The following is a 13,986-nucleotide window of genomic DNA, read 5'->3' as shown; positions in this document are numbered from 1 at the left end:
CGTCTGCGTGTGCCAGAGCGCAGAATAACAGACAAATTTATGAACGCTCAACACCCATTGAATTTGGCCGGTGTCAGTAAACGTTGGCAAAAAAAACAGAAATAAATTGTTGCCAGCACCACAGTTGCAGTCACCAATGCTCCGGATAACATAAAAACAGCCTAACCAGCTTTGCTATGGTGAGTAAAATGGTCAGAGTGAGCTGTTCTCTCATTTGTGTCTGGAAGTAGCTAGCAAGCCAGCCAACAGTAGCCTGTTAGCTTGGGTGCTTGACTGTTGTTGTTAGGTTAGAATGCTCAGATCAATCCTACTTCTCGTCCAGTGTGCACTCTGAATGCTCCGAACGGCCAGAGAGCACTCTGAGCACACTCTGGCACTCCAGATTGAATTTACGAACACAACCATAGAATAAACCAGCCTTTAGTCTTGAAATCTTTGGTTGTTTAGTACATGGCCTCATGTAACGGCTGTCATCGCAAGAAAACCAAGATGCAGCGGAGGTTGTGGATTCATTATAAATATTTAATAAAATGAACCACTAATAGCAAAACATCAAACAGCAACGAAAGCTAACAGTCCTGTCTGGTCAAAACGAACGAGACAGAAAACAATCCCCCACAAAACCCAAAGGAAAAACCTGCTCCTTATGTGTGACTCCCAATCAACAACAACTTCAGCTGTGCCTGACTGGGAGTCACACACGGCCCAAAACAAAGAAATACAAGAAACCTAGAAAAAGAACATAGAACGCCCACCCAATGTAACACCCTGGCCTAACCAAAATAAAGAACAAAAAACCCCTCTCTATGGCCAGGGCGTTACACCTCACATGTGAATCCTTAAAAAGCTGGGTGAGGCTAAAGCTTAAGAGGGTGTGAACGATGCTGAATAGGTGTAGACAAAGAAGACATCTCAATAGGTGTACCAAAACATTCAAGGGACATTTTCTCAAAAGTGAGGTTACAAGTTTATCTACTTTCAAAGGAGAATGACTTTCCCATTGTTTCTCAACTGTAGTGTATGATATAGAATTTTCTAGCTTTGAGTCTCTACTTTTATTCAATGAAAAAAACACCATTTCAAATGTTGCTACGTAAGACCGAATCGAGCCAGTCGGTCACAAATGAGATTTGCTGATGTGTGTTTGAGTTGCGCTGGTGGCTTTGATTGATGGGTCCTTTTGATGTGTGTGAGTTTGCTAATTCTCTCAATGTCCATTAAGACATTTTCCTAAAGTAAATTCATTAATTTCGGTTGTTATCAATTATCAATTTGGCCGAGAGTTCGGCCATGGTCCTGATATTGTCACTGCTGCCGCGGAGACGCACAAACAGCCAAGCTCTGGGCCTGCACTTTGGATAATACCGGTTAGCCTGCTACACACATGCATCCAGTTCTAGGCTGTGGCTCAATGTATTGGATAATAAAAATAATACAAATAATAATAACAAAATATTAAAATTACATGCTTTCACAAGCAAACGTGCAGCATATATTTTTATTCACAACTTCATCATGGTGTTAGTAAGACGTTCAGTCGTCCCCTCCAGTTCATTTATGGCCTTTATCACCCCTCATACACGCACGCACGCACGCACGCATGCACACACACACACACACACACACACACACACACACACACACACACACACACACACACACACACACACACACACACACACACACACACACACACACACACACACACACACACACACACACACACACACACACACACACACTCAGCTCTGTCTCACAACCAATCCAGATGCATTAACCCCCCTCCAGTGGAAAATAGATAGGTTTCACGTACGTGAGCGGAGAGGATGAATCAAACAGAACAGAAATGTGTAGACAGACAGACCCGCAGCGACTGGTAAAGTAACCTCAGACTCTAGCATTAATGTCTCTGTTTAGCTTCTTCCATGCGTCTCTTTCCTTAGAAAGAGGTTGTTCTAGGCTGGCATGGTCAGGTCAGCTCCAGTGAAGACTGAACCTCCAGTCAAAAAGCTGCTTTATGTCTCAGATGCAGATGTGGAGACCTTGGAGGGGGACTTTGTCATTGTACTGTGTATGAAGAACAAAAGCATTGGACTGATGGGAGATTTGCAAATCAAGGGCATCTTACAGTTATGAAGTACAGTTGTTACTTGTAAATTATGTCATTTTATGACAAACTACCGTAACACTGTCAATGTTCAACAACAATACTTACATAAACTATTGCATAGTGATCATGGTATGAATGTTGTCATATGAATGCTTTTTTCTCTGTATTCCTTTTCACACACATCAAATATATGAGATGCTTTCCCTATAGCTGACCAATAGAGGACACTCTTTACCAGTCATATGTCTTGTAGTAGACTGCTGGTACCCAAAGATAGGGAGAAGCCAGAGATTTGTCATGCATCTTTAGTCTTTTAACCTGATAGAAAATAATGATGAAGAGAAATAATATAACTATGATTTGATGTATGTTAGGTATTGATTAAGAGCCAAAACCCTGAATTAATACACATACATACAGTACACAGAAAAGCGCTTTTCCCTCCTAACATTAACAATGTCAGAGGGAGCTAATCCACTGTGGACATGGCTATTAAAATATCATTAGAGTCTGCAGCCAGGCACTGTGGCCTCTCAGGTAATGGAGAAAGAGAGAGGCTCTTTCCACTATCCTCCATGATGTTATGGTGTAGTCCCTCTGGGGCAGCTCTCTATGAGGGTTGACTGACTGGACTGAGAACTCCAATGTTTTTTTTATTTTGTATTTATTTCACCTTTATTTAACCAGGTAGGCCAGTTGAGAACAAGTTCTCATTTACAACTGTGACCTGGCCAAGATAAAGCAAAGCAGTGCAACAAAAACAACAACACAGTTACACATGGGATAAACAAACGTACAGTCAATAACACAATAGAAAATCTGTATACAGTATGTGCAAATTAAGTAAGGAGGTAAGGCAATAAATAGGCCATAGTGGCGAAGTAATTACAATTTAGCAATTAACACTGGAGTGATAGATGTGCAGATGAGGATGTGCAAGTAGAAATACTGGTGTGCAAAAGAGCAGAAAAAACAAAAAGCAAATATGGGGATGAGATAGGTAGTAGGTTGGATGGGCTATTTACAGATGGGCTGTGTACAGCTGCAGCGATCGGTAAGCTGCTCTGACAGCCGATGTTTGAAGTTAGTGAGGGAGTCTCCAACTTCAGTGATTTTTGCAATTCGTTCCAGTCATTGACAGCAGAGAACTGGAAGGAAAGGCGGCCAAAGGAGGTGTTGGCTTTGGGGATGACCAGGGAAATATACCTGCTGGAGCGCATGCTATGGGTGGATGTTGCTATGGTGACCAGTGAGCTGAGATAAGGTGGAGCTTTGCCTAGCACTGACCTGCAGCCAGTGAGTTTGGCGGCGAATATGTAGCGAGGACCAGCCAACGAGAGCATACAGGTCTCAATGGTGGGTAGTATATGGGGCTTTGGTGACAAAACGGATGGCACTGTGATAAACTGCATCCAAAATGCTGAGTAGAGTGTTGGAGGATATTTTATAAATGACATCGCCGAAGTCAAGGATTGGCAGGATAGTCAGTTTTACGAGGGTATGTTTAGCAGCATGAGTGAAGTAGGCTTTGTTGCGAAATAGGAAGCCGATTCTAGATTTAATTTTGGATTGGAGATGCTTAATATGAGTCTGGAAGGAGAGTTTACAGTCTAGCCAGACACCTAGGTATTTATAGTTGTCCATATATTCTAAGTCAGAACCGTCCAGAGTAGTGATGCTAGGCGGGTCGGCGGGCATGGACAGCGATCGGTTGAAGAGCATGTATTTAGTTTTACTAGCGTTTAAGAGCAGTTGGAGGCCACGGAAGGAGTGTTGTATGGCATCAAAGCTTGTTTGGAGGTTTGTTAACACAGTGTCTGAAGAAGGGCCAGATGTATACAGTATGGTGTCGTCTGCGAAGAGGTGGATCAAGGAATCAACCGCAGCAATAGCAACATCTTGATATATACAGAGAAAAGAGTCGGCCAGAGAATTGAACCCTGTGGTACCCCCATAGAGACTGCCAGGGGTCCGGACAACAGGCCCTCCGATTTGACACACTGAACTCTGTCTGAGAAGTAGTTAGTGAACCAGGCGAGGCAGTCATTAGAGACACCAAGGCTGTTGAGTCTGCCGATAAGAATACGGTGATTGACAGAGTCGAAAGCCTTGGCCAGGTCGATGAAGACGGCTGCACAGTACTGTTTTTTTTATCGATGGTGTTTATGATATCGTTTAGTACCTTGAGCATGGCTGAGGTACCATCATGACCAGCTCGGAAACCGGATTGCATAGCGGAGAAGGTACGGTAGGATTTCAGATGGTCGGTGATCTGTTTGTTCACTTGGCTTTCGAAGACTTTAGAAAGGCAGGGCAGGATGGATATAGGTCTGTAACAGTTTGGGTCTAGAGCGTCTCCCCCTTTGAAGAGGGCGGATGACCGAAGTCGCTTTCCAATCTTTAGGTGCTGCTGTGTTAAACTTTGACCCTCAGTTAACATATACTGTTGCAGTACAAGTCTCTTTCTTTTCTCTCTCAATCTCTCCCCCCTAAATGTTTGTAGGCCTATATAGTTAGATAGTTCATGATTCTAAAGGTGAAGTGCAGTAAAACATGTTTTATATAACAAACTATCACTATAGATACTGTCTCCACTGTGTGAGTGGCACATCACTAACGGCTCAGAACCATAAAGTATCCTCGGCAGACTGACGTCCATACTCTGTCACCAGCCAGATGGCCTTCCCCTCACCTTCTCTGGTGTACTGGTGATGAGTGTTCTAAGGTTCAGGTGAGGGACATCTCCATTAAATGTAAAAGACTGCAGTTTCCAACAGCTCTACATTGGAAAGACATTCTGAAAATAGTCAGTCCATTACTGATGGTCAATGAAAGAGATATGTGCTGAATGGTCTGGTCCATTACTGGTCGTTAAGTCCCACCTATTATCAATATGATAGATTATTAAAGAGCACCAGCTAACATTTTCCTGGATTACTGTATATCAGAATATCACCGCTTTTTCCCTCTTCTTTTGTTATTTTCTTGAAGTGCATTCCCTTTGGGCTTTACATGGGAAATACTGTTTTTAGCAGTGTGGTGGTTAATAACGTCTGGGTTGGAGGTAGAAGCAGAGGGTGGGAAGTCCCCTGATGACTTCATTCCTGCTGCAGGCAGCTCACGGCTCTTAAATTCAGTCTCTGGGGTGAAACGCATAATGGCCAATAAGCAAAGGTTGAGGAGATCACCTCTATTTATCAGGATGCTCCGTAGGGATGTCCATGTGGAGACTTGGGCGCTCAGTGCCTGCACTGGATTATTCTACATTATTCTACAACATTATCCTGTGTCAAAGTCAGCATTACCAGCCAAGTCAATATGGATCTAAATCAGGCCATTTCAGGCTCAGCAGTGCAGAGTGGGGGAGGAGAGGCAGGCATAATCTAATAGAGCAGCGTGAATGGATTTAGATTGTTATCGCTGAGCTTGGCTTCGATGGGGGACTCTGTGTGAGGTGCTGTGTTATTGAGCTCTCTCCTCAATGCTGGTTTTCTCTTAACTAATGCGACCCCGCTGTTCGTCTATGTGATTACGCTCAGGTGTGCGCGTGTGTGTGTGTATGGCATTGTGAGTCTGAATCTGTCTCTGCACACACAGAGACACACACTTAACCTGATGTTTTGACAGGCAGTGTATTCACAGGCTGAATGAATCTGCTGTGACCTGTGACATTTGTCAGTGCTGCGGTGGATTGACATCATCTCTGTGTAATCCTCTAGGCAGACTTCAGGTATGGCTCCCCCACATACCATATTTAGATAGACACACCCTGAGACAAGCCACAAACCCAGGGATTTGGGAAGACAACACTAAGTCACTCATTGCCACGGCATTCATGGAAGGTGCCATTGACATCTGCTTTCAGCAGAGTTACTGAGACATTTCCTAGAGAAGTTTCGACTCATTTCTGAGTGAAGCTCCAGTAGTCAAATGTTTAATGTTATGTGGAGTATGGCTTCTGGAGGGCAGCTAGCAACACGCTGCTCTGCTCTCTGTCAGATAATGGTGGTAATTCTGTCATTAGACTGACTCATCACAGACTGCTGATGAAGAGAGATGGATCTCTTGGAGAAGAGATTAGGAAAAGTTTGGTTCATATTTCCAGACATAGACCCCAAACTTTATCGCTTTGTGTGTTTGTACATCAATTAAATGAATCAGGGATGTGTAAGTGCAGTGCATGGATTTATGTAGCTGAGTGGTAGCCTTTGATGAACAGGTAGGCTATGAAAATGAACTAGTCCATGTCAGCACCTCTCAGTACTTCTCTTCATTATCATGGTTCACCACTGCTCCTCTCTGGTGCCTTGTTGTTGCTATCTATCCAATAGCCTCTGACCCTCCAATGACATGAGCTATTAGCCACTCCCGTCCATTCTACAGAATAACAGGCAGGTCTGCGATGTCACAGCCTCCCCGCCCACTCTGTAGAACCTGAGGTGAAGAACTCCAACTGTAATGGCTCTTCTCCAGGCCATACTCATTAACTCTAAATAACATGGTGGTAGCGTAAAGCACCACGGCAGACACCATAATGGAAACATTAACGACCATTACACAGTCATTGGTTTTTAGAACTACTTACTGTCACGGAGCTCATGCATCATAACAGCATGTTCTCTGGAGTGCTCTGCCAGGCTTAGCGTCATTTATTGAGGGGAGTCTTTGTCTTCTTGAATGGTTTCTTCCTTTCTCTCCCTCGTTTACGCTCTCTCTCTCTCTCTGTGTTTCTCTTTCTTCTCCTCTGTGTCTATCTCTTCCTCAATTTCACCCTCAATTTCACAATTTCAATATTTCTCTCTCTCTCTCTCGCTCCCTCTCTCTCTTCCCCTCTCTCTCTCTTTGGTAAGACACAGTCTTGGTGAACTCTTCCCGTCATCTCTCTCTCTCTCTCTCTCAGTCGGGGGTTCTTACATGACGCTTGAGAGGATTTGCTCGTGTTTTTTTGCATAATTCCATTTAAAGCCCATTTTGCTGCAGATTTCACCCCCTCCTCCCTTTGTGAGGAACAATAGGCCTTATAACAGGACTCTATGGCAGACTCCCTCTAAACAACTATCATTTGCCTCTTTTAATTGATTGGTTTATCAAAGTTGGATACATGCTGGAGAGTTCACACCATGACTCTCCAATCCTCCCATACCAGTATAAAAGGAAGAATAGATGGATGGATGGAGACAGATCCTTCTGCCTGGTTTTGGCCATCTCACCGTCTAGACAGGTCAGATTGGATGGATCACTGACTAGCCTCCACTGAAAGTAGATAATCAGAGTGAGAGGAAACTCTGCACCGAAGTAAATATCTGTGTCAGTGCATAGTGGGGGTGATATTGATAGGTTAACATCAAATACATCATACACATACTCTTTTTGCTGTAAAGACAAATCTGTTTGTCTATTTGCTGTGTGTGTGTGTGTGTGTGTGTGTGTGTGTGTGTGTGTGTGTGTGTGTGTGTGTGTGTGTGTGTGTGTGTGTGTGTGTGTGGGGTGGGTGGGTGGGTGGGTGGGTGCGCGTGCGTGCGTGCGTGCGTGTGTGTGCGTGTTTGATTCATTTTATTTGAGAAAAGCGGTTGAATGTGCTGTCCAGTCATATTACTTTTGTCTGATCTGACATCATACCAATCAAAGAGATCATGTTTATAAAGTTGAGAGTCTTGAACGGACACCTTTCATGTTAGATTGAAATATTTCAAGGTTGTTATTGGCACACACAACTTCCCATTGTCTGGCAGCCAGTATTGTGAAAGTGCTTCTGGCTTTTTAACAGCTCTTCAGCACCAGGTGATATTGATTATGTGACATGCAAAAGCCTTGAGGGAAAATAATACCTTTTAATCCTGATTCAAAACCAGCTTTTATGCGTAGATTCTTGCCAAACACAGAGGGCAAAAAGGTTTGACTTTGAAATGTTTTCATTTCACAATGTTCACTTAATAGGCTTTTTGGATAGAATGCTGGCAAAAGCTTTTGTGGTTTTAACAGGTGGTTGTCTGCTTTTGTGCCATATCAATGTATAAAAACATACTGACTGTGGCTGAGCCAATCTACTCCTACTTCCAGGTTACTCTCCTCTCTATTGAATCTATTCTCTCCTGCACACTGCTCTGCCCTGTACTTTCCATCCTCTCAGTATCAGGTCTCTCAGTGCTCTCTCTCTCTCCTGTCCCCTCCTCCAGCCTCCATCGTGATTCAGAAGTGGTGGTGTCAGATGAACCCCTGCATGGAGGGAGAGGAGTGTAAGGTGCTCCCTGACCTTACCGGCTGGTCCTGCAGTACTGGGAACAAAGTCAAAACCACCAAAGTGAGAAGACTGGGTCCTTTTCCACTGTGTGTGTGTGTGTGTGTGTGTGTGTGTGTGTGTGTGTGTGTGTGTGTGTGTGTGTGTGTGTGTGTGTGTGTGTGTGTGTGTGTGTGTGTGTGTGTGTGTGTGTGTGTGTGTGTGTGTGTGTGTGTGTGTGTGGGTGGATGACGGGGCGAAAAGAGACCTTGTCGGTCATTACTGAAGGTGTAACTGAAGAATACTTGAGCTTCTGTTTCTACTGTATGATTATTATTTAGCCACTAATTCATTTACAGTCTTTGATAATGACAAAATAACATTCCTTCATTATTCCTTCAGATTCTAAGCTGTGGGGGGAGTTCTACTAAGCTAACATATGGAATTGTTTTAAGATGGTAATACCAAGGATCATTTAGCTATTTAGGTCAGGAAACGATATATATATATATATTTTTACATGTATTTAACCCCGTATTATAGGCACTAAACTATCTCCATATATACTTCCATACATTTTTTTAACCGGTACCCAGCTACCTTCAGACTAGTCTTGTGAGGCTAGTGACCGTCCTAGAGCAAAATAACTTACATGTACGTGATCGTGAGAGACTCAACATTCCATGTTTCGGATGCTACAGACAAAAGGTGACAGATCGGCTGTACCAACTTCAGACGAGTCCCGTGACTCTTGTGGGGGAGAACTCCATGATGTTCGTGAGAGTCTTATCTTTCTAATAGGGGTTCTAATACTTTACAGGCCAAACCATTAGGATGCTGTGAGAAGACTGATTTTCGGATTGTCTCGTGGTCTGATAAACACTGCTTTAGCTCTACCACCTTTTACCGCAGAGGAAGGGTGACCGGTGGATATGATATATTGGGAAGCAGCCCATGCTAAAAACAGATATCTCTAGCTTAAACTGACGGATTATGAAGGGGATGCTGTTATTATGCTAATTAGATTTCCGCGGGGGCGGTTCATCAATACGCAATCTGAAAACAACAACATAAGAAAACATCCTATCGGTATCTACAGCAGAAAGTGTCCCTTGAGGAACCCATGAAGTCCACAAAGTACTTAGGAAATGTCTGACAGTTCTATCACATTCTCCAGCTTGGGTAAAGTTTGATGTCTATTCAATTGACACCCTTTTTTCCCATACAGCATTTTGTCTCAATGAATGTTTCGTAAAGGAACTATCAAGATGAGGAAGCTTACACTGCTATTCAGTTTTTTTAAAGATGGCATAGTTGGGGCAGAGGTGTAGGTACGGTAGTGTATTAGGCTAATCCTCTAAACACCGAATGCTTTGATCAGAAATAACCACAAAAAGACCCACTTTATGTTTCATAAACAGAAAGTCTATGGAAGAAATGAACCAATCGTCTGTGGAGCACCAAGTGAGCATTGTTTGTTAATTGTCTGTAAAGATGTGACAAGAGGGATGGAAAATGAATGGCAGAGAGAAAACCAAGCTGCGCATACTGTATGTACACACTGCAACGCTAAACCTGACAAGCAGTATGGTAATCACTGCTGTTCATATGAGATAAACTGATTTTAATGAAGATCCTTCACAGCCTTTCTAATCTGTTGATGTGTTAAAGTTCATTTGCGGGACTGACTGACGGACGGGTGTGGGTGTGTGTGTTGTGGGATGGAGCAGGTGTGGTTTACTCACAGGTGAAACATAAAAAGAAAAACAGTTGTGGGGAGCACACAGGCACCATAAGAGTAATTGCTCAGAGAGACGGAATAACAGCAGAACATCTGTCGCATTCATTAGAATGCATTATGGCTAGGGGTTCCATGGAGGCTTTCAATTTAAGAGTCCTAATTATATTGGTGAGGGGAAAGACGGAGGGATGAATGGCCGCTAAGAGACTACCGTTAGAATTAATGACCCTGGGCCTTTGAACCACTGAAAAACTGATAGGTGAAGTCATCACCATCCTCTATCGCTTTCTCTCTCTCTCTCTCTGACTGTCTAACCAATCAGCTATTAAGAATTGGGGAGGGAGGGCGAGGAAGAACCGTGCTGCATCAGTGGAAATTCATTCTGCATTTGCTCAATGTGGAATAGGAGCACAGTTACTAAGAGACTTGGTGGCAGATGTCACAGGAGATTTCTGCAACGAAGCCGATGCTACGGCAACAGCTCTTCCTTCCAGCGACTGTCTCCCTCTTTCTCTCCCTCCGTCTATCTGTGACCTTCTTCTGCGTTCCTCTGTGTGATGCAGACTCTCTTTCTTTTCTTTCTTTCTGTCTCTCTCACTCCCACGTTGCAGGGGTGTAGATGCCTGAGGGCGTCTAGCTCTGATGGTCCTGTAGAATGAAGGATATCACTAACAGTGGAAATACACTGGTTCATAAACGTCAGTTCCCTCTAACATCATGTGAGCGGTGGGAGGGGCTGTCAGAGGTTTTATATTGTAGAGGTGCATGCTCTGTCACTCAAAGATAATTGTTTCTGTGTCATTGGTTCAAGTCTCTTATCTACTGTGCTTTGCTTTCTATTTTCTAGGTCACACGATAGCAAGAGAATCGCTGAGCAGTGACATCACCAAGTCTCTCAACTGTTAACTCCATATGTAAAGAAAGGATGGCAATCATAACTGAGACACTTAGACTGACGATGAAGGGAAGACTGTTAGTCATCCCCTCATACCAAGCTGTGACAAAAACTACAGAACCATTAAGAACAAACTCTGATTGACAGAGACACTGAGGTAAAGTGTCACACGTACAGCCCAAAACAACTATGGACTACCGACTTTATGGATACCCAAGGGGGCATACTTTATGGATACCAAGGGGGCATACTTTATGGATACCCAGGGGCATACTTTATGGATACCAAGGGGGCATACTTTATAGATACCCAGGGGCATACTTTATGGATACCCAGGGGCATACTTTATGGATACCCAGGGGGCATACTTTATGGATACCCAGGGGGCATACTTTATGGATACCCAGGGGGCATACTTTATAGATACCCAGGGGGCATACTTTATGGTCAATAAAGACTACGTCTGAAGACTTTCAAGAAGACCATGTCGGAAGACTTTTGCCTGTTAATAGAGATGGGGAGATCCAAAGAGAGGTCGTTTTGACCAGTGTCTGAGGAGTTGTAATGGATGGCTGTTTTGACTAAGCATTTGTGGACATGTGTTGTCTGCAGAAAGACTGTGTTAGAGTGTGATTCTAGGGTTGTTGGACTGGATCCTGAGTCTTGCTGCTCTATCAGGATTACTTTCTATTCATGAGCTGGGAGGGGGTGGAGCTCATCACTTGTGAATTGCACATTATTGTCAAATTACTCTTGTGGGTCAAGTCACTACCATGGAGATGTTTTCTGAGAGTAATTTTGCAGTTCTAATTAGGGTTGCTAAGTAGGATCATAACATATAAAAAATTCATGTAAGATATTTGCACTAGTTGAAAACCGTTTTCGGAATGTTTTGTTTTTCTAGTTTTCTCGTCTTTTGCTGTAGATGTCACATGAAATTAAAGAGAGGAAGATATTTTGTAAGAGTTCTGCCTCTGATGTTGAAGTAGAAATGCCACTGCCCTTCTCCCTGGTAGATTTGCTTATTATAATACAAGTTGGCTCAGATTGAAGGGATCGTTAACTTTCAACATATTTAACTCTATAGGTCGTTATCAATAAAACGTCACAATACAGTGTAGAGCGTTCGATTTGGCTATGTGCTGTTTTCAAGGGATTGTTAAATAAATGTTATAACTATTTGGTTTAAATATCATCACCTCCTGAAGAGCATAGTCAGAACTACATATTTCCAATGATTCCACATTTAGATCTAACATCAGAGTAGCCTATCCATTTGGAACATATCTAGCTAGCTAAGCAAACAACATGTCATTTTAGCTTGCTTCATCAGAGATTAGGCTTTTGGAAAGAGCTTGACATCGTCCTGGTAAAATTGTCGGTCGGACTTACGTTACTGCCATCACCACTATAGATGGCAAGCAAATCAAACAATATTTAGATATAGCTAGCCATCTAGTTTATCCTCTGAAAGTTAGCTTGTTAAACAGCCATATTGACATGATCTGTTATTGGCTAGCTAGTCAATTTGATGTGGTTCATCAATCAATGTACCCTATCATGTCTGTCAGCAGCAATTGTGATAAAAACAATGTTGAAGAGGGGATAATGTTAGCTAACTTTGCTAGGTATGCCTACGTTGGTTGGAAGAAAAGGTACATTAGGTGTACTTAATATTATGTTTAACAAACTGCACAAAGTTTCTACCGGTAGCTTGCAAAGTTAACATTATCAGCTAACAGTACATCGGCAAATGTGGAACACACAAAGGATGGGAAATTAACCTAAACCACTCAGACTTGTCAGGTATAGTTCACTTTTATATCACTCAAATATCCAATTAATGTTGGCCAATATTGGGAGACATCGTAAGGCTACCTTCACGTTGGCTATCTGAAAGGACATGATCAATGAAAAGCATGCAGTTATTGCTGTATAACTTTGTCGATCGAGAGCTAAATGTGCGCAATTGTTTTGCATGGAATAATCAGACATTTGTAGTTCTGACTATGTTCTTCAAGAGGTGATGATAGTACAACCAAATAGTTAACATTTATTTAACAATCCCTTGAAAACGGCATGTGGTTCTCAATGGTTTTAGCGGAGCTGGGGTCTCCTTGCCCCCCCAGCAGTCCAAATCGAACATTCTGCTCCCTTTATTGTGACCTATTATTGATAGCAACCTACACTTTAATTCATTGAGAAGAAGCTAGTAATCTAGACATCAATTGGTCACCGACTCTTTAGATCAGAATGTTACTTTCTAGTTATCCATAAAATAAATGAAATGTGTCATTTGATTTAACTAACCCTAAAGAGCCTTTTATAGTGCTTGTCACTAACTGTGGACTAGCAACATGTGCTTCCCATGTCTCTAGTTCTGTCCAGAAACATTTGAAAACTGAAAGTCAATGATACCCTTGACATCTCTTATGTAAACTGTAAAATAGAGCACCCATAAACCATTAAAACATGCTTCTGCTTGTGTCGTGTTTCAGTTTGACAAGGAAACAACATATTTTTAATAACTAACCCTTCTCCCCATCCACATTTTGAACAATATCTATGGTAATGCTTTATTTTACAGCCCGCTGTTTGCTTGCATTTTCATCCAACATCTTTCCCCCCACAGGCCTCTATCAGTACTGTGTGTTTAGCATAATGGTGCATAAACAACCCTCTCAACCTTTGGTGCCCTGTACATATCTCTCTCTCTCTCTCTCTCTCTCTCTCTCTCATGTGGAGGGTTAATGCAATATTTGTTTTAGCGGTATCCACAGTTCTTTCAAAGTTAGGGTGGAAGAGGACAGAGTACGTTTCCTGGGGGTTTGGAAGGTGTGGTGTGCGCGATGGCTTCTCAGCCTAGCGCGGAGGCATGGATTCAGGTGTGTTCCTGAGAATGGAGTTAAGGTGGAGGAGGTTCTGTTCGCAGTCGGTGAACAGGTAGGAGCTGAATTTATACATTCTGCTTCTAGAATGAACAAAGCTGTGGTTGTGTTCATGAAAAGAGCAAATTTGGTTGG

The 13,986-nt window shown here is 42.7% G+C and overlaps 1 protein-coding gene across 1 annotated transcript in view; it reads left to right on the top strand.

The window, feature by feature from the left end:
- LOC106565834 (chemokine-like protein TAFA-4) overlaps positions 1-13,438 on the top strand; it is a 42,821-nt gene extending 29,383 nt beyond the window's left edge. The window contains exons 5-6 of the mRNA XM_014133402.2: positions 8,287-8,411; positions 10,916-13,438. Coding sequence (XP_013988877.1) covers positions 8,287-8,411; positions 10,916-10,927 — 137 coding nt within the window. The 3' untranslated portion in view covers positions 10,928-13,438. The remainder of the gene's footprint in view (positions 1-8,286; positions 8,412-10,915) is intronic.
- The last annotated feature ends 548 nt before the right edge of the window (positions 13,439-13,986 follow it).

The sequence above is a fragment of the Salmo salar genome, chromosome ssa12 (assembly GCF_905237065.1).
Source record: "Salmo salar chromosome ssa12, Ssal_v3.1, whole genome shotgun sequence".
Classification (NCBI taxonomy): domain Eukaryota; kingdom Metazoa; phylum Chordata; class Actinopteri; order Salmoniformes; family Salmonidae; genus Salmo; species Salmo salar.
Note: the sequence above shows the minus strand (reverse complement) of the source record. Positions and strands in the feature narration are given on the sequence as shown.